Source organism: Eupeodes corollae, chromosome 3, assembly GCF_945859685.1.
Source record: "Eupeodes corollae chromosome 3, idEupCoro1.1, whole genome shotgun sequence".
In the NCBI taxonomy this organism is placed as follows: domain Eukaryota; kingdom Metazoa; phylum Arthropoda; class Insecta; order Diptera; family Syrphidae; genus Eupeodes; species Eupeodes corollae.
Window position 1 is genome coordinate 115,417,672 of NC_079149.1, and position 21,456 is coordinate 115,439,127.

The window sequence follows — 21,456 nt, forward strand, 5'->3', positions numbered from 1 at the left end:
GTTCGCCTCTCATAACTCAATCAATTAACCAAAACGCATAACATGCGTTGTTCAACTCATTACCATTTTCAACCCCCAATCTTCAAGCCATCACAACCAGCCAATTCAGCCAACACTAATTAGTTCCATATTTAATCAAATCACTACATCATAGAAGTATGAATAGAAGGAGTCGAAGGCAACTTCACCTTCGAATTCGTACTCGTACTTTCTCTTCATACATATTCAATTGGAATTTTCAAAGGATATAATTAGGCGTTTCCTTGTACTGAATAGTTTCGTCAATATACTCTCTTTTGGTGGAAAATTAAACATTTGAGGTTCCATAATATAAGTAAAAATCTTCTTCTTCTATTTGTACACCACACACAAACATACTATGTTTGTTGTCTTTCATTCGACTCCAACACCTAAAGAAGGCATTGATCCAGGACAACTCTGGTACTGGGATATAGGGATGAAGATGGGTACTTCCCCAATCAAAATATTTAATAGTTCCCCATAATCATCATCATCTCGTCAATGAGGTTTTTTTGTTTATTTCATTGCTCTTATTATACACAACAACATATTCGACACCATAGATAGACAGATAGTATAAAATTGAAGACGACTCGTAGGTCTTTAAGGTGAATTTTATAAGTTGTCTATTTAAGGTCTAGAAGATGATTATAATGGGATTATCTCTCATAGTAAAATTAATCAACTGTTTACAAATATAATCCAATTTTTGCCAGGTTTTCTTAATTTTTTACTAAAAAGAGTTTCCATTGGTAGTTTTGGAATAAATCGATTGATAAGTTGATGATTGATTTCATTATTGGCCCAATGGAACAGGATTGAATATAAATTTGTTTGTCATATTGTTGGTTCCTTATTTTGACAATTGAGAAAGTGTCAGTGAATTTGTCACATTTTAATTGAATCCTGATAGACTTCAGATGAATTGAGCTTCAAGAACCAACTAATTCATTACCAACTGCTTCAAGAGAACAATTGAAAACAAATCACTTGTGACAGTAGTCAAAATGACAGATACAATTTATTTGATTGGTATTTTGATGTAAGAAAGGGTATATTTTCCATAAAGTTTAGATTTTGATTTCAAATCAAAAATAATTCAATTTATATTTCCAATGGGATGCAAAAAGGAAGAAAGTAAAGGTTTGACAGATTTAAATAAAAAATTATTTTTTTTTATAAAATAAGTTAATTTTGTTTCAATCTATCAACAGCCGATTTTCTCAATATTAACAAAAAATAATGTTTTTTTGAAAATGAGAAGTCAATTTTATAGATCTTGAATTTCTATCTGAACCGAGGTTTGTTTGATTCTGACAAATCTTAACTAATTTGGTTGATTACGTCACAAAAATGACAATGTCACAATTGACGTTTAACTGTATGAATGTTTAAATTCTAGTTTCAATTCTAATTTTAAATCCAAAAGTTAATTTTGCTTTCTTTTTAGAAAGTTATTACTGTTATTGTTTTGCAAGATTGTCAAATAAATTCAATATGATTGTCATCTTTCAGTTTGACAACATGTTTTTTTACAATATTGAGTGTTCGATTTGATAACTTGAATTTAGATCAGAAAGTGTTTTCCCCGAAAGAATTAATAAGTTTTCGTCAATAATTTTGTATCTGTGAAAATTAATCTCTTCAAACTGACAGCTGTGGAATATTTCAGATTGATATTTCTGTTAGAAAAAAAAGTGTAAAAACTGAGAAAATCTATATGTGAAAAATGTATTGTCTAATATTTATAAAAATAGTTGTTGTTTTGACAGGTCCGAATGACTACCGTTTCATAACAAAGTTGAATTTTGATCGAAAAATAATTCTTTTCGCCCAAATTGATTTGTTTTTGTCATAAATATTCCAATTGTGAAAATGAATTCTTTAAAAGTGACAACCACGAAATATTTTGAACTATATCAATGTGTGAAATATTGTTTCTTACTGAAAATTCAACTTTTGTTTAATATTTTTAAAATCGATTTTTTGACAGATATGAAACAGTCAACTTTTGTCTCATATTTAAAAAAGAACTGTGTTTTGACAGATCAGAATAAACAAACTGATTTTTTATTAGAATGACATTTTCTGTTCTTAAATCAACTTTTGTGTAATATTTTTAAAAAACTATGTTTCGACAGATCTGTATACAAAAATTGATTTTTTACTAGAATGACATTTTTCGTTCTTAAATGAAGGTACTTAATATGATTAAGAATCAATATCTTATTGCTCAATAAAAATCGAACTGCTGTTCCGAATAACCTATTGAAAATTATACTTAACACGTGAAATATGTTTGTTAAATGAGTTTCTAAAAGTGAAAACAAAAAATATGTAGCAAATAATTTCAACTTGACCCTTTTTACATTGCTCGTGAAATTTCCCTCATGTTTGGCCAAGGGAAAAACACCAACGCCGCCACCCATATATTAAAACATTTAAGGGGAGGCATTTTTCTGCAGGACCAAAAACATACAACCCGTTTTAATGTCTACATATAAGAGATAAAGGACGAGTGTATTTTATCTATAATCTGTGTGTGTAATTGCAGCACTTCCATTGTGCGGTGGTGTAGGACCGGGCGGACGAAGTACCAAGACAACAGTGGTTCTAGTTAGATGGTAGCGGAAAGGGCTGAAAAAGGATCAAGTTAGCAAAAGCCGAATAGCGCTTGGTGTATCATTTTAGTTGAATTGGGAGCTGGTTTTACTAAGGTACGGCAACGGCAAATGCTATATCCTTCACAGGACATATGATTGAGGAGAGAAAACAACTTAAGCGAGAAAGGAGCAAAACGGAATTTGTAAAACACGAGGACGAGGCTAAAGGATATCTACAACTACAACCGACTACGAGTACTGAGTAGGTATAACGTGCAAGGTAGCCAAATGGAAGGACGACAATTTTTAAAGGCTGATGATAATGACAAGAGAACGACACGGCATGATGATGACGTTGTTGGTTGGGAATCGGAAGTGAATTCCATCAAAACAAATTCTGGGTTTTTGTATTCTGTTTTCTGTTTTTTTTTTGCCTTATTTTTGTTGTATTGTCAAGTAACGTGGCATTGAGAGGGAAAAAAGGACAAACATTGCACAAATACAGGAATATGTGTATAAAATATAAGGGAGAATGTACACCAAACATAAGGAACCAAAAACTCAATGGGAGAGGATATTCTGCTGATATACTCGTATTGTGTCACCCTTCGCACCTACCCTATTGTATTTTACGGATGTATGGAATTAAATGCAGGAATAAAATTTATATTTGCGGCACATGCGCGTTGGGGTGGAAATTGTGAAATTAACTTCAGAAAAAGTGTTGCAAGAGTAGATAAATGGTAGTAGAATGTAGTATTGTATTGAAGGAAACAATATAACGTAATTTCCCAACAAAGAAAATATCATGGATCTATCATGTCAAGGGTCTGGGTTTAATCGTTGTTAATCTTGTCATGAAAAGAACTTTTTAAATAAATCCTTCAGATTTGGCATACAAACTTAAGGTCTTCTCCATACTTGACATTACTCTCCCACAGGGTTGGTTGAGAATTATTAGTCCCTGGAATTCGTTGCCTTATTTATTTGTATTTATTTATTTCAACAAAATAAAGGTAGATGCATATTGCATACCCTCAATGGAACGTCAAAATAAGTCACTTCATAACAGGTCAAGAAGGTTGAAAGATCGTTGGTTGAATTAAGAAATACAAAATTTGTATGTCAAATAAAAAATCATCGACACAGAAACTCAATAGATATACCACCAACACATAGAATTTTTGTAAAGACAATTGTAATTTGCTGAAATTCATGCCTTTAAGTGATAGTTGACAGTCTATAGTTTTGTTTTGACAGTCCCGAACTTCTATTTAATGTGGAATTAACTGATGTTTAGTTGACCGTTTATGTACGTATGTATGTGTTTAAAACTTATAAGTATGCTTGTATTATTATCCATTTTCATCTCAAAAATAATGTAAGTTAAAAGAAAATCTCTTCATTTAAATGACCACTTTTCAGTTTGACGTTTAAGTATTACGGTTTCATTCTGATTTCGAATCCAGAAAAAAATATTATTATATTATAATATTATTATGGCTCCCAATTTGACGAGGAACCCTTTTACATTAAATATTAGGTCCGTTCGCGTACCCTTCTAAAACAGTCCAATTTTGCTTACCCAAAAATTTCGTAGTTTTTTGTAAAAGAGAGCGCTCACTAGAGCGCTCAGAAAAGTGTCAAATTTGATAGAACTTCAAATAAATTAAATAAACGTCTCGCTTTTACTGTCACTTATAAAACTAAAATATGTTTTTTCAAAGAACAGCAACAAGTTTGCAATTTTCATGTTTCAATTTTAATTAAGTTTTTTTTATTAAAAAAGAAACAATGGACTAGTATGATGTTGCAGTTCAATGTTTTCCAAAACAAATTTCGAAGAATACAAACCGGTACGTTATCGAAGTGAAGTATTTTTAAGTAACTGAACATTTTTAACTTTACTACCTTGCAGACGATAGTTACAGAAATGAGGTGCTTGGACAGATACTGGAATCTAAATCGTCATCATCTCTTTCAACACAGCATTCAAGCACCAATTAAAGCTCACGTGGTCTTAATTTATCCATTTACAAAAAATAAAATTCTAAACACGAAATAAAATGATGATGTTTCAAAATTTATATATTTTTTGACAGTAAAATTTTGGGAAAAATTTGTTGTTTTCCCGTTCGCTTACTTTTTTGTAGTTTTGTCATTTTGTGAGAGAATTTCACCCCCACTCTTTGAAATATCTGTTTTTACGAATTTTGGTGCAGAAAGTACGCGAACGGACCTATTAAATGAAATTGTGCAGAAAATAAATAATTCACAGATTAATAAAAACATGAAAAGCTGTCATTTTGACATAAGAACATTAGGCTTGATAGTAAGGGAGATTTTTCTAGACTTCTAATCAATTTTACATAAAAGTTGCTTTAGTTGGAATGCAATGGTCAACCAGATACTAGAATTAGTCTTTTTTCCTATAAATGTCCAAAAAGTTTCCAGATGACAGTTATTGACAGCTGAAAGTGTAAAGTGTAATAACACCATACTTCGTTTAAACAAATGGTAGATATATTGAAGTTTTAAAAAACCTCAGTGGATTATGAAACGCAAGCCAGTGCGTCTCATTGATCTACTACTAAAGTACCTTTTTGAAAAGTTCAAGCACCAGCAACACTTAACCTACGAAACTTTACTTTATACAAAACACAGCCCTTCGAATTCGGATTTGCTTGCCGTTGTTATTCTTGTTATTCCACCACCTACCACCAACATCAGTTTTAGTTCGGACTTTGCAGTCGGTAAAGATACATCGCGTCTCTCAAAGCATCGAAACCATTTTAGTTCCATACATCACAGTGCAGCGGCATAAAACTCCATACCTACTTCCGATACACTATAAGACTCACTCTTCCGGCCCCGCAATAATATCCTTGTGCTTTAATATTTGCGGCATTTTTAAACCTACCGCTACCATCATACACCACACTGCTCACCACACACTGCACACCATATACCATACACCGCACCTCTGTGTCGTGTCGTGACTCGTACCCGTGATAGCATCATATTTCATCTGTACACCGTATATTAAGCCGTTTTCTATAAATTCTCTACGGAATTTCCCTACACAAAGAGAGCAGAGCTGATCGGAGCGGAGAACCGCACAAATCCTTTCAATTTATACGTACCTATATGTAGCATTTAGGTACATGTGTTCTCAAACCTCCGTCGCCGTCGTCCTTTTCCTTTACCAAGGAGGAAGCCGTCGCCGCCGCCAACACCACGACCACCACCAACGAACGCCCACCAGAGGGTACAAAGTGTAATTTCAATTTATTTTGGCGTGGTCAAATGGAAATTAATTTTTGCTTTCGTGTTTATTTGTTTATTGTTTCTTTTTTTCGCAGTTGAGTTTTGTGTGAAGCAATGTGTTAAATAAAAATATAAAAAGAATATGTGAATAATCAACAACATACCTAACAAACAACAAAGGAAATTATTTTCGTCCTTTCAATACCGTTATATGAATATACATCGAAACATACATACGTACATACAAGGATAAATAAATTTAAGGAAAAACGAAATTCCAACGCGATTCTAATGAATGCCATATTTTTATCGTTTTCATTAAATCAACACAAAATGCCGAATGTCCTGCTGTATCGACGTTGTCGCCGGTCGTCCTTGTTATACTGACGCGATCACATATATTTTGATTTATATTTTTAAATATTTTTTTTTCGCTTGCCATTGCTATTTCGCTATATCATACGAAAAACGCATCAAGTACTATCATCAAGGACGAACCAACTGTAGTAGAGTAGCATAGAAAAATGTTTATGCAGCAAATGCTTTCGTATATAGCGGTGTTTTTCATTGCTGCTGGATATCAAGATAAACCATTTCTAAGGACGACGTTGATGCTGGTCAAAGCATCCTCTGTAGTCGATGTCAACGTCAACATCGCCATTGCATCCAGTTCTAAGGATAATTTCAATGATAATAACAACAAGGAGCTGGGTATAAGTGCCATTCGACAGTCTAATGGGTTAGTCCTTAAATACCAATTGCCCTTTTTTTATGTTTTCTTCTTTTTTATCTTTAGTATATAGGTATATATATATAAGAGTATTTTGTATGTTGTTGTTGTTTTTGTTTTGGCTTAATTCATGCTGGGTAAATGCGATTAGGTTTCATGTCATTTTGTTGTTGTTGTTGTTGGTGGTTTTTTTTTGTTTGGGGGGGATTCCTAATAAATTCCTTTAAGCTTAGCGAAAATCTACACTTCAAAAGGAAAACAGACACACAAATGCGAATAGATTATGTACAGAGATATCCTTGCAGAGAAATTGAGAGAGAGATAGTAGACAAAGAAAGCGGTGGCGGTGGCAGCAGCAGTGGCGATAAGTACAGAAGAGACAAGAAAGAATTAAATCTTTCACCGCCTTCGCAGGATTCCCAAAAGGCGGCATCCGGACACAAGTTTTTGGTTTTTAAGTTTTTTGTAGACGAAGCAAAATCAAACCAAGACTAAGAAGAAAACTGAAGACTGAAGAGAAGTTCTTCATAAGGACATGATTAAGGACGATGCAATTTCAAAAGCTCTATTCTTAGGTTGAGTTCAACGTTTGCCTTTGTGTTGACAATAATTTACGGTATTTTTCGTCTTCCTTTATTTTTTTGGACTGATTTAGTTTATGAGGGGGCGCCACCGGTCAGGCAGTGGGAGTTATTCGTTCTTCCCTGTACACAAAAGTCGCCGAGTAGAATTGGTATTTTATTAAACCAACAACCCACAAACATGGTGAATATAGTATATCTATATTTACCTTACCTACCTTTGTATATCCAGTGAATTTAAGCCCATTGATGGATATCTTTTCGCTCTCTACTTAATAGCAAATACAACAGGCTTCTCTCCCTGTGGTGTTGCATGAGTTGAATGGGAAATTTGTATATTTAATTAAGCTGAAACCCCATGAATATTTTAATTTAACTTTGTGAAGGATGAGAATAAAGTAGGTAGGTAGTATATGAGAGTGAAACAACTCTGAGTAAATACAAAATGTAATGTAAAATAATATCTACTTCCAAATGAATTGGTGGTAAAATGTCAACGAGTTGTAAAATGGTTTTTCATCAAAGCTTGATGCAGGTATACTTTATACTTCTATACTTGTTTATAATACGTACCTGACCTAAATATTAATCTGGATTAAAATTATGTTTGTATTTTTGAACATTTTGCAAAATTGAGTTGAATGAAGAGCTCTTGTTCAATAAAAAAGATAAGACTCAGAAGTTGTGTGCTTACAAAATTCTTTGCCCGGGATAAAACTTTTTCATCTTCACGATGAGTAAGCAAAGAGCTACATGAGTTCACAAGAATAAAAGATGGCTCTCGGTAACGAAATTTCCGATGTTTAAAATAATTTAAAGGTTTAATTATGTCAACAAAATTGAAAGGCGAAATTTTCGCTTTTATAATGAATGTTTTTCGTTCTTTTGAAGACGTTTCAAACAAAGAATTAGGTCAATTAGGCACCAATAGAAATTACAAGTTTGCTTTATGGGAACAGAAGCAAATTTTAATTACAATATAGCAACAGAATTTTCAGAAATGACATACGCTAAAAGGATGACATTGTCTGCGTTCAATCTTGTTTTGGATAGCGTATCTTGAATAGGTGAATTTTTAGATTCCTTGTTGAACGAGTTGGATAGTTGTATTAAGATATCTGTCAAAAACTAAAAACTACTTTTAGCAGAGAAACATTTAATCTTCGAAGTAAAAATTGTTGTAAGATAAAACATTTAATGGATAGTTTAACTGATTCGTCGCACGATGATGAATTGATGGGTGCGTAACAATTTAATAAATAAGAGATAACCTTAATCTATAATCTATGTTAAATTTGCTCTTAGCTCAATTGGAATTCTATACGATTAATAATTTACTTGCGTAATCTCCTTCTAAAATTCGGAGGCAAATAGCTTCTTCATCGTCTATTACATATCTACAGAACAATCTGAAATACAACTTCAACTAACATTTTGTATCTTTTTGTTTACCAAAAAACACTAAAAGCTGAAATTAATTTTCAAGTTTCTTGAAATTCAACCATGTGATGAATCAGCTGTTCTTTTATTTATTTATTTATTTATTTATCATCAAGCAGAGAGCTAACTCTTACAGACTAGGATTTACATAATTTTTTTAATTTATTAATAATATAGATAATATTTATATGAATGAGAAAAACAAAAACTCAACAATAATATAATAACAATTAACAAAAATATTAAAGTTCAGCTGATTGAATAGTTAATTCATTTAAAACATATGTTTTGAAGGTATCTCTTGAACAACTTTTAAAAATATCTATTTTATTACATACAGCATTAGTTTCCCTGATGCAACGAGAAATTGGCTCATTAAGTCCATAATTTGTGCGATGAAAATATTCATATAAAAGGTTAGATTCACGAACATTCCTCTGAGGAACACGAAGTTTTATAAGATTTAATAAATTAGGACATTTTATGTGATACGTTAAAATATCTCTGATGAATATAACAGAGAAGCAAGTACGCCGACTTTCCAGAGTTTTAATATCGAATAGTGAGCACCTTGTTTTGTAGGTTGGCATATCAATTCGCCAATGTAGTTTAAAGATTAAATATCGAGTAAAGTTTCTTTGAACTTTTTCAATTCTATTACAGGAGTTTCTATAAAAAGGATTCCAAACTACACTAGAATACTCCAACACAGATCTTACCAGAGAATTAAAAAGTGACTTAAGAGAATATGGATCTTTGAACTCTCTTGTGTTTCTCTTTAAAAACCCGAGCATTTGATTAGCCTTGTTAACCGTATAGTCAATGTGTGGCAGGAATGAAAGTTTAAAGTCTAAAACGACTCCAAGGTCCTTTTTACATTCAACTCGTTCTAGATTTACATGATTAAGTTCATAATTGAATAGAATAGGGGTAGTATGTCTAAAACAAGACATAACTTGACATTTAGAAACATTAAGATGGAGGAAATTAGACTGACACCATTCTGTTAATCTAAGTACATCTTCAAGAAGTAAATGACAATCAGATAGACATTTAATTCCACGATACAACTTAAGGTCATCGGCAAATAAGAGACAAGGAGAAGATACAAAAATTGACGGAATATCATTTATGAATAATAAAAATAACAATGGGCCCAAATGACTTCCTTGAGGAACACCTGATGGGACATAAATATTTTCAGAATAATAGTTTCAATTTTAACAATTTGAATCCTGTTGGAAAGGTAAGATTTTAACCAGCTCAGAAGTGTAGAGTGAAAACCGAGAGAATACAATTTATGCAGAAGCACCCTGTGGTTAACACGATCGAATGCTTTAGCAAAGTCAGTAAATATAATATCTGTTTGTATATGATCTTCAAATTTATTTATGATGTAATTAGTCATTAGAGACAGATTTGTTGTTGTTGATTTACCAGAAATAAAACCGTGTTGATATTCGGATATATAGTTACGTAATTGAAAAGATAACCTGTTGTAAACAATTTTTTCAAATAGTTTTGGCATTGCAGAAATCTTGCTAATAGGCCGGTAATTGGTAATATCTTGCTTAGATCCAGATTTAAAAACTGGGGTAAGAAATGATAGTTTCCAACTATCCAGAAATTTACCCTCGGATAGAGATGCATTGAAAATCCCCGTAAGTGGTTTAGCCAGTGAACGAGCACATTTATGAAAAATAATAGGTGGAATCCCATCCGGACCCTCCTTTTTACTTGCATCAAGCTCAAGCAACACTTGTTCTACTTCGGAGACATCCAAAATCATAGAACCTATATCAAAAACCTTAGAAACACTTGGTAGTTCCTGGTTTGAAAATAATTCCGAGGAGTAAACGGATTGGAAATATCTAGCAAAAAGGTTACAAATTTTTTGAACATCACTAGTTGTAGAATCATTGAATTTCATGCAGCTTGGATAACCAATGGTCTTACGTTTAGAATTAATAAAGTTCCAGAAACATTTACTGTTATTCCTCATATTACATTCAATCGTAAACATGTAGGAATTATAACAAAATGTATTTAATATGTCAAATTCGCGTTGAATAGCCTTATATTTAGATCGAAGTTCAAGATTATTATAATTTTGTTTATGTAATTTGAAAGCTTTATTCTTTCTATTTTTAAGATTAATTAATCTCTTATTAAACCATACAGGGTTTGAGCTCAATTTCGAGTATTTACTTGGAATAAATCGATGCATTGCTTCTTTGATGGCTGTCAGTAGATTTTTATTGGCGATTTCTAATTGAATTTTGCTATCAAATAAAAAAACAGAATCCCAATGAAAGTTAAGAAAATACTCATTCATTGCATCAAAGTTTGCTTTGCTGAAATTTGGAACATATGTATTATAAACATTATTTTTTTTAATATAATTATAAAAATGAAAGGTACCTTCTAACGCAACATGGTGTATAGAATTTTGTATAAGCGGCAAATCAGACTTTTCAATAACAATAAAAAATTCTTTATCAACAAAAACCAAGTCAAGAAGTCTTAAATTATCATTTACAAAAGAGTTGATTTGAATTAAGTCAAATTGACTGTAAAAATCTATGATACTTTCTTCAATTTCGGAATTGACATTGTAAGGAACAAAATATTTTTCATCTAAGTCTAGAATCCAATTTATATTTCCTTGATTAAAATCTCCAATACATATAACATGTTGAAAATTATTAAGATTTTCTAAAATATTTTTACAATTATTAAAATGTATATTATACACCTCAAGAGAACTCCTAGGAGGAATGTAGCTTAACATAACAAAAACTTCAATATTATTATTAAATAAAAGTGCTACAATTAACTGATCAATATCAATCTTTGCTTCACTGATGTTATTATTAGATAGTAAATTTACTTGTTTACATGATAATGAAGAGCGTATGGCAATCAAAATACCTCCTCCTTTTTCCATACCTGTTAATAAATTACATCTATCTTTCCTAAATACAGTATAGTTACTTAAATCAAATAATTCAGATGTAAATTGATTAGATGTCAACCAAGTTTCAGTTAACATTATTAAATCATATTCAGAAGATGCAAAGATGATGTATAAATAATCTAGTTTAGATCTTATGCCTCCTACATTTTGATAATAAAAAGAAATTTTACTTGGATATTGTAAGGTTTTTAAAGATAAAGCAGCAACGTTGTCTGGAGCTCTTGAATATGATGAAGAATTCTTATAATCTGGGTTGTTGATTAAGCCAACTGAAGTTATGTTACATCTGCCGATTGACGACCACCTTCGTTTTTTGGCCTGTTTACAAATAGTTTACTTTCACAGACCTAGGCCATATAGTTGCGTCACTAAGTAATTGATTAAGACAGTCTGCAGGAACACTCAGTTTAAAGTTTACAAATCTAATGTCTGATGCAGAAATATCTTTTTTAATTAGTTTTTTAATTTTTGTTTCTATAATGTTTACTAAATCCTTGAAACTGTTTGATTTTCTGGATGAATAAAAAAAATCGAACAAACCTCAAAAAGTGAAAACCTGTTTCTTTTTTCTATTTGATCAGAATTTCTAGGAAAAAATCGATTTTTTTTGGTGAATGGAACACGATCCATAATTTTTATGTTTTGATGATTCAAATTTATTTGTATTGTTTAATCTTTGAAGAAGACGATGAACTTCCATACTTGTTGGCACTGAAATTATGTAAATTAAACAAATAAGTACAAACCACATTCACCAAACCGAAAAATTAAAAATTGTTTTGTAGCTGATGCAAGAACTCTAAAGAACGCAAAGTAAATGGATTTTCTTACAATTGAAAGAAATCTTAAAATATAACATGTGATTTATTCCATGGCTGAATTTCATGATTTATAAAAATTAAAGCAAAGTTTAAGACAAAAAACTTTTTTTAAGCTTCAACTCACAATAAGAGCTTATTTTTAATACAAAAAGTAACAAGGCAACATTTATACAATATTTAACAAATGTAAACAAACTGGTCTAGACATAATTTTCTAATAATACATTTTCTTTTTATTTAAATTAAGAATCCCAAATTTAAAAGAAACAGATCTTTGAGTTTAGTTCATTTTGATGAATGGACGCGGTCAGCAACATATGCAAATGTATCGGTTGGAATAGTTGTTGTAGTAATACAACTTCTGGCATTTGATGTAAGTTGCAACAATAACTGTCAATTTTTCGAATATGTCTGGCTATTCTATAAAATTGGTCGATATCTCTCGAACATGAAGAAAGAAAATTAAATTTTCAAATGGTTAATTGAACACACATTTTATTTCTTTAAGAAAAAAGTGTTTTTATGTTTCAACTTTTGAAGTGTCAATTTCATTTAAGGTAAATGTGCACTCGGCCGCAAAAAAAAAGATAGAATTTTTAGTGCATACTTATTTCACTTCTTATAATGTTACCATTAGGAACCTACTTTTTACACTCATTTTCCAAAGACATGGTGTAACTTTCAAAGGAATTTGTTTTTCTTTGATGATTGATTTTATAACTTGAAAATAAAGAAGACAGAATTCCTCTGCTCCATTTACGAAAAAAAAGAAAATAAACAAGGATATGTACATCAAATTTTTCATCACGTACAAAAGTGTAATATATAGAAATATCACACTGTTGGTATTTCAAATGCCAATCGTACACATATATAAGTTATAACATCGGACAATTTAAACATAAAGGTGTGTAAATCTATTGCTTGTGAAGATGAGAAGATATGTTTGGAATATTGATGTATGCCACGCGACAGATGATAAATAAAATACAAAGGAAGAAAATATCTTGATTTCTTTTTTATTTTTTGTATGATGTTTTTTTTTCTGTGTTATGTTTTTTTATATAACAATTTTATTCAAATCCCTTTCGTGTCAATGAACCTTAAGTACAATTTCATTTAATTTGTTTGTTTTTGTTTATAAGTAATGTCTTTTCAAATCTTTAAAAGATACTTTGTGTGAAAGCCTTTAAAGTTCATCATAATTTTTTTTAAACCGTTTAAAACCATATTTAATATTGTTATATACTCATATAATGTAATAGAAATGAAGAATTATGACTTTTTGACACTGAACTATATATATTCTCAAAAACAATACAAAAAAGGCTATACAAGTTCCAACAGGCACAACTGTCATCGAAAAATACATTTTTGCAAATGGCGTCAAATGTCAATTCTACTTTGAAATTTGTGAAGTTAACATAAACAAATTATACAAGACATTTTAGGTACGTTCGCGTACCTTCTTAAAACAGACTAATTTTACGAAAAATTACGAAATTTAACTAAATCCTGTTCGCGTACTCAAAAATTTCGTAGTTTTTCGTAAAATAGAGCGCCCAAGAGATAGTAACATATTTCCCTAACCTACGAATTTTAGCCCAAGACATTTCTTTTTGCTGATTTGTGAAAATTGACAAATTTGATAATACTTCCAATAAATTAAATAAATTGCTCGCTTTTGCTGTCACTTATTAAATTAAAAATTCTTTTCCAAAAAACAGCAATTAGATTGCAATTTTCAAGTTTCAATTTAATAAAGATTTTTCATTGTTGCTTAAAGTTCATGTTGTTTTAATTTATCCATTTACAAAAAATAAATAAATTCTAAACCCGAAATGAAACGATGATGTTTCAAAATTTATATTTTTTTTGACAGTCAAATTGTGGGAAAAATTTGTTGTTTTTCCGTTCGCTTACTTTTTTGTAGTTTTGTCTTTTTGTGAGAGAATTTTTCCCCCATTCTTTAAAATATATCTTACTACGAATTTTAGTGCAGAAAGTACGCGAACGGACCTTTTATTGCAGAATAATTCATCAACTTTTTGTTCTTGATGAAAACTTGTGTAGCACCCTGTATAAGAAATTTGACAGTTGAAAAGATAAGACTTCTGATTATAAATCAAGTTTTATTGTATGTTATGAAGTTGAATTACTGTTATTTAAGCAAACTTTTTGATAAACAATTACCAATAGTGGAACTTCACGTGTGAGTAATTGACAGTTAGTTTCTAACAACTGACACCTAACTCGCTGCTTAAAATGCTATCCTTTAAAGGAAATTTACAATAAATTGGGCTCATATTTAAAAAGAGAAAGGGAAACATAGATTTTGTTAATATTTCTTTAAATAGAAGTAAAAGCGTTATGCATTGATGAAACGTAAAAATTGCCACAAAAAAGTGTGAGTACTACCTTTTTTTGCAGCCGATTTAGCAACGACTTAACGAGTCTATTGACATTGACATTAGTTCACTATCTGTTGGTTTTGTGCCTGTGTATCATCCGGTCAAACAAACCCAAAATTGGTCATAAACTCATTCTTTCTGACAGTTCAAAATGTCAACTGTCATAAAGGTATAAGAACGATTCTTCAAATAAAATATTATCTGACTCAGGCAATTTAATTTTAAAATCTTATTATCCTCTGCTTTAAAAAATATCCTTTTTCCATTTACGAGATTTTCACAAAGCAAACCGACCCTCGAGGATGTGCATGAATCTTTTTATTGAAACTTTATACAAATTTAATTTCCTAAGAGCTAAGGTCTGCTATAACAATCATCATCACGTCATCGTCATAAGAAATACTTATATTTGAATATTGGTAAGGATCGTTTAGTGAAACAAGTTGAAGGGTAAATTCCAGCTAGTACGAGTATATATCTTTTTCTTATTCAATTTTAATTAAGTAAGAATAAATATCAGCACGTCCTTTCCTTTCAAAGGATATTTGCACAAATCACTTCTTTAATATAATCTTAAGGCAGGAGCAGAAGAATGAAAAAAAAAATTAGAAAAAGAAATATTGAAAAAAGGAAAATCTGAATAAAAAGGTATGCTACCTATCAACATTTATTGCAAAACTTAAGCCCAGACATGGGAAAGGACTACAATAGCAATAGAACACCCTCTTATATAGTAACCTATAGGAGCAGTAGCATCAGCATCAAGAAGAAGATAAATAAAATCCAATTCATTCATTCGACTTTTATTCTATTTTCCTGCTGCTTAGTGCTTCATCTTCTGCCCGATTTCCTTCATCGTCATCGTAGTCATATTAAAGCAGTCAGTATTACACTTGTATATTGTGGTGGGGTTGTATAACGTATTTAATGCGCACTCAGTCAGTTACTCACTAGGACTAAAATCCTAGAACTGTCTCTGGTTTATTTTTATATCTATTGGCATTCATATATCACTCCCAGGATGCAGGAGAAGAAGAAGAAGACGAGACATAACACAAAACAAAAACACAAGGTAAAGCTAAAGAGCATCGACTTTGGCACATGGTTTAGAGCAAAAGGTTGAAGAAGACAACAATGCCTTCCTTTTTTTTGTTTTGTTTTGTTTGTTAGTTAAAGCTCGAAGGAGGCAAATTCTTGGTTTTGTTTTTATTTTTATTATTCTTTTGCTTCTGCTTTTCTATTCTTTCGGGAGTCGATTTTTGTATCTCTGTTTTTGGTGTTGTACTGTCGCCTCTTATATTTTTAGTCCCTCATTGCAAATGAAAGCAATGAAATGGAACAGAGGATAAATGAGGACTATTTGCATATTTATTTCGATGGAAGAGGGAATAGAATTTTTTCTTCTACTCCCCCGTCACCACCCCCTCTCTATCTGTCATTGTTTTCATTTGGCGACTCTTCACCGAAAACACAGCGGGAACTAAAGTATTGATATAAACAAATAAAATGTCCTGACAATTGTCACAAAAAGGACGACTTTAAGATTTCACATCAAAAGTTAAGTATGTTTTTCTACCTCTTTCGGCAAGAATATCTCTCCCTCTCTTTCTCTCTCTGTCAAACAGGAAATGAAGTCCTTTTGGTTCCAAAATGACAGACAAGAATTAGCAATGCGGAAAGAGTTAAATGGCATTAGGAATGTACATTTAAATGAGTTTTTATTTTATATATAAAATATACCAAAAAAAGGACTATTTTGTATAAGTGTCTTCTTCTGCTTGGTTTAAAAAAGGAAATTGTCAGATAAACCTTACTATACATATACAAAAGAAAGAAAATTCAAGACAAATTTTGCATACATAAGTTTGTTAAAAAGAAATTGTGAGAAGCATGTTAAACTGACATTTAAATGAAATGTCATTTCCATATTGTGATGGAAGAGATAGGTAGTTTTGTAAAGTGTTATTATAGTGTTAAGATGGTTATAGGTAGTGTAACGTCTTCATGGTCGTTGGTTGTCTTTTGAAAACTATCTTAAATGTATAAAAGTTGAGAATATTATACCAATTTACATAATTCTTCTACTATATAGTCTGAAATTTTGATAAGATGTTTTTTTTTTTTGTCTTTAACATAGAAATCTCATATTTGATTACGAACGCTGTCTGCACACGTTTAAAAAACATGAAATATGGAAATGGGCAAATTGAAAAAAGGGAGCAATAATTTCAGTGACTTATGGGGTTTTCGAGATGGTTTTTCTGTTTTACATATGTGGTATAAAATGTAAAAGGGTTTGAAGATTTCCCAAGAGTTGAGTATAGAGTTGGTTCGTAAATCTTTGAGAAGTAGGAAAATAGTGTTCGTGGGATGACAGCTTGTGGAGAACAAGGGCCAATTGAGTGAATCTAAGCCACTTTTGTAAAATTATTATGCTGTCGGTATAAAGTGGAACCTAGAGGAAATTTTTCATTTTTCAAAACGAATTTGAGAACAAGTATTTGATCTATATTTTTAGCTGGACTTTTTTAGTACTTCTAAGAAGAAAAAAAAACATTTATATTTTAAAAAGAAAATAAGGGGATAATAAATTCAGAAGAAATCTGTTAATAGTTCAACTTTTTTAATTCCCTTTTACACTTTTATGTATACAGAGTATCAGGATCACATGTCAAAAAAAATGTGAAGATGAATCGGTTTGTGAACAGTCACAAAAGGTTTGACAGCTCATCTAACACATTTTGACAGCTCATCTTAAGACGATATGCATATGCTTATAAATATGTAAATTAAGTGGCAAAGAATTTTTAATACATTTTTGATGCTTTTGTAAATGGAATGCTATTTGTTTTTGTTTGCAATTTTATTTTGACAGGAGTGTTCATATGTTCAGTAAAATAGTATGAAATGGCCTTTATACAGATTTGATTCACTGCTAGAACGATAACATGTTTAAGAATATTTTCGTCTTGAACGGCTTGCAGCACTGTATCGAAGCGTTTTTGTTGATATTCAAAGATAAAACAAGGCGATATTAACAAAAGAATCGTTTGTTTGTTTCCCAGTGTAATAGAAGCTGAATGGAGCCGTACAAAATTTCCCAAAAATGTTCCATACATTTTCTTAAAATCAATTTGTGTGACTGTCATAGGAGACACAAGAGGTCTTGCCTTCAATCTCTGTCTGTGCCACTTAAAGTCTTTTTCAAAGGTAGCACCTCTTACAAGGAATTTAAAAATCTCTGCTTTCTAAAATTAGCAATTTGGATTCGACATAAAAACTGTAGGTCCTCTCCATTACTCGCACACATGAATAGTTGAGTTGTAAGTCACCAGGTCCTGGTTCTTTACGAACGGTTTGATTAATTTAATTAACCTGGAAGGTGTTCCGAAATATATGAAACTATTTTATTCTCAAATTCTGTCAAAATCAAATACTATTGCATGATGTTTTCTTCAAATTCACAGTAAAATTGTATTCATGTTTATAGTTAAAGTAATTTTTTCTTTTGATAAAAAAAATTTATAAAAAATGAATTCCTAAATTTGACAGTACGAAATAATTTCGAAATTTTAAAAATCGATATCGAAAAACTGATATAACCAGAAATATCGTTAATAGTGAAGTTTTAAATTTCGGTTAATTTCACTTTCAACGAGGAACATAAATCTTGTAGAACTAAATGCGGTATAGAAAACCTTAACTGATTCAAAAATACAAATACTAAAAAGGATCAAATTCTTTTTCAATAGCATAAGATAAGGAAACATGTTATTCCTAGTCTAGGAACTTTTTTGAGAAAACGAAAGTTTCAAGATATAGAAACTAAGATGTCATAGAAAATTATTACTTTTACATTACTCCATTATTAAAGCATTTAAAGACGAAGTACAATTGAAGTATCTACTTGAAAATAATTAAGTTTTGCATGAAGCATCATTGAAGTATTTACTAATTCCCCAGCTCTACGATATATTTAACGCATCATAAGTTTTGTTGACTTAAAACTTAATGAGCTGTGTTATTTATGTACATATGTATATGGTTCGAATCAATTAGAGTTAAGATTACTTCTTATTTACTTATCTACATCGAACTAAAAAGGTGCTTTAATGAGGGAGGAGAAACAATAGATCTTACAAACGACCTACATAAATATTCAAGCATTTTATCTTGATGGTTTGAGTTAACTCTCAGACTGGATAATATGTTTATTTTAAGATACAAAATACATACATACATTCATATACCTATATGTAAATATGTAAATAGGTACAACACATGTCTGTCTAACTTTATAGTTCTGTTTGAACTTTCTTTGTTTTGAAGATTTTGTCCCGATAACCCCCTTAAAACTTGTCATGCATATACATACGTATGTACGTTTATTATTTTTTGATGAATACTTTTCATCATCATCTGTCAAAAGTTCTTTCTCAAATAAACTCACATTTCATTCCTGAATGAATTTGATTCAAGAATATTTTATGATTTTTTTGAAGTGACAGTGAATTTATATTTCACAAACAAACATACTTCACAAAACCATCAACTGTTGATTCAGTGAAAAGTAACAAAAATACAAAAAATAGAAAACAAAAACTTTCATAAATCAATAAATTCTATTGAAATAATATACCTCCTACCGCATCCAGGCTGAGCCTCCAAGTAGCAGAAAAATAAACCCTCTCTTCTCTTTGTTTCCATTACTTTTGTGAACAATTTTAGAAAAAGGGATTAATATACCCAAAGTTTTCATCCATTTTTATTTGTAACTTTTTCATTTTTGTTGTTTTTTATTTTATTTTTGAAATGAGTACTTCTTGAAGCTGTCAGGATATATATTTTGCAGAAGTAGAAACATGTACATGCTTAACTTTGATTCATTGTCCTTTTTACTCACGAGTGTGTATAATATGCAGATTTGGTTTATATAAAAGTGTACTTAAACCCAAAAGAATTAGCTTGATGGTTTGGGGTTGAATTATATTATATAAAATTTTATGGAACAAGTCCTTCAAAATAAAGGTCGCTCATCTCAATATAAATGGGTATATGTATGTATGTATATGTTTGTAAGTAGTTCACTTGAGATTTTGTGATACGGAAGTCGACTTTTTAACAATAACTACAACAACAACAACTAGAATGTATTCAATTGAAAAGAGTTGAAAAATAGTCCTTTTATTCTTGTGGGTTAAATATTTGGTAGGTAGTACTTTATTGGCTAAGTTTGGTTAGAAAATATTTATGTGGGTATGTAGAACACACACATATGGATATGAGGGAAAACTTTTCAAATTCAATTGAAAAGTTCAATCATTTTTGTGGTACTTGGAGTTTTTAGCATTTTATTATCTATGGAGAGGAAAGTGTATAATGTGATTTTTGAAAACTTTTTAGGGGTTTTCAAATTCTCTATATTTTATCAATATTGATATTGGTTTTGAGGGAAAAGATGGGTTCTCTATACATCCCATAAAACTTTTAAAAAAATCTTGAAAATATTTGAATTAGTTTTTATATGTATTTTCCTTTTGTTGAATTTTGAAGAATCAAAAATAGAACACACAATATGGTAAGCAAAGTCTTCAATGCTCATAGATACAACAGGATCCAGAACATTCCTTATGCTTGAATATAAAAAAGTAATGAATCTAGCAATTATAAATTAAATTAAGATCCCTTAAGTTTTGCTTTGAAAATTAAAACTCAATTCACTGAACAAAGAAGTGCGTATACGCCCGAGTGCACTATTGAAGTAATTGAATCATCGCCGTTTATAGAAAAACTACTGCATAATTTTCTGGTTCAACCATGCATAAAATAAGCATTTTTTTTTGAAATTGCATCAAATATTTCCTCTAAAATGAATTTGTTCACTGGTTTTGCTTTTTTAACACTAAATCAACATAAAATTATCTACCAAACAAAATATTACTTCCAACCCTTTTTTTAAAAACGGGTTAGCTGTATTTTAATCAAATAAAGTGAAACCTGGATAGAAACATAGATAATGGAAAACTCAAATTAAAGCCTCCTTTGAAGTACCTACTTTAAAGATGGTAAGCAAATTTATTATATCTGGCTAAAAGCAAAAGAATAGAGGATTCTATTAAGCTTTACTATGAAGGAGTTTTTTGTATAGTGGACCGCTAAGCATACAAGAATGTAAGCTTTCGATGGTCTTTGTACTTTGTCATTAATTATCTTAATACCCTTCGTACTAGCGACATTAAATAACTTTCAAAAACCGCATTATTAATTCATATCCAAAATATCTAAGACGTTTTGGATATTATTAATAATAGCTTCCTAAACTGCATCATACAAAGCAATAAAGAAGCTAAGTATTCGAAACTATTAATCAATCACAAGATGTGTGTGCTTGTGCATCTCTTGTCTATGTTTGAAATTCTTTTAGGGGATGATGGAACACTATGGGTTAGAGATATTCGTATGTTTCTATGAGCAAAAAATCAATAAATTGCTTTAGGGACACAATCTTGTGAAAATATAAAAATTCTAAAAAAATTATTTGTATTACTTTTTGAAAGTTTCGCAAATATAATCAATTATTTTTTAATTTCATCACACACAAACTT

The 21,456-nt window shown here is 30.7% G+C and overlaps 3 protein-coding genes across 5 annotated transcripts in view; 1 reads left to right on the forward strand and 2 right to left on the reverse strand.

Annotated features, from left to right (window-relative positions):
- Nucleotides 1–21,456, reverse strand: part of LOC129948818 (calcineurin-binding protein cabin-1-like) — a 57,890-nt gene that overhangs the window by 3,399 nt on the left and 33,035 nt on the right. The gene's annotated exons all lie outside the window — the stretch shown is intronic.
- LOC129948819 (tyrosine-protein kinase transmembrane receptor Ror) overlaps nt 5,370–21,456 on the forward strand; it is a 38,694-nt gene continuing 22,607 nt past the window's right edge. The window contains exons 1-2 of one of the 2 annotated variants that reach the window (XM_056059887.1): nt 5,370–5,901; nt 5,987–6,630. In XM_056059887.1, the coding sequence (XP_055915862.1) occupies nt 6,416–6,630 (215 nt within the window). In that variant the 5' untranslated portion in view covers nt 5,370–5,901; nt 5,987–6,415. Of the gene's footprint in view, nt 6,631–21,456 lie in introns of both variants that reach the window. The other variant, XM_056059886.1, reaches the window with a different exon arrangement.
- LOC129948821 (uncharacterized) lies at nt 10,331–11,803 on the reverse strand. The gene is made up of 2 exons (XM_056059888.1): nt 11,064–11,803; nt 10,331–10,996 (listed from the first exon to the last, which is right to left on the reverse strand). The coding sequence occupies exons 1-2, from the start codon at nt 11,692–11,694 to the stop codon at nt 10,974–10,976; spliced, it is 654 nt and encodes a 217-aa protein (XP_055915863.1). The 5' UTR covers nt 11,695–11,803; the 3' UTR covers nt 10,331–10,973.

Excerpts from the sequence above, each read along its gene's own strand:
- LOC129948821 (XM_056059888.1), bottom strand. The coding sequence starts at position 11,694 with ATGTTAACTGAAACTTGGTTGACATCTAATCAATTTACATCTGAATTA. Across the intron at positions 10,997-11,063 it reads ACACCATGTTGCGTTAGAAG|CAAAGCAAACTTTGATGCAA; the intron begins GTACCTTTCATT and ends TCCAAATTTCAG.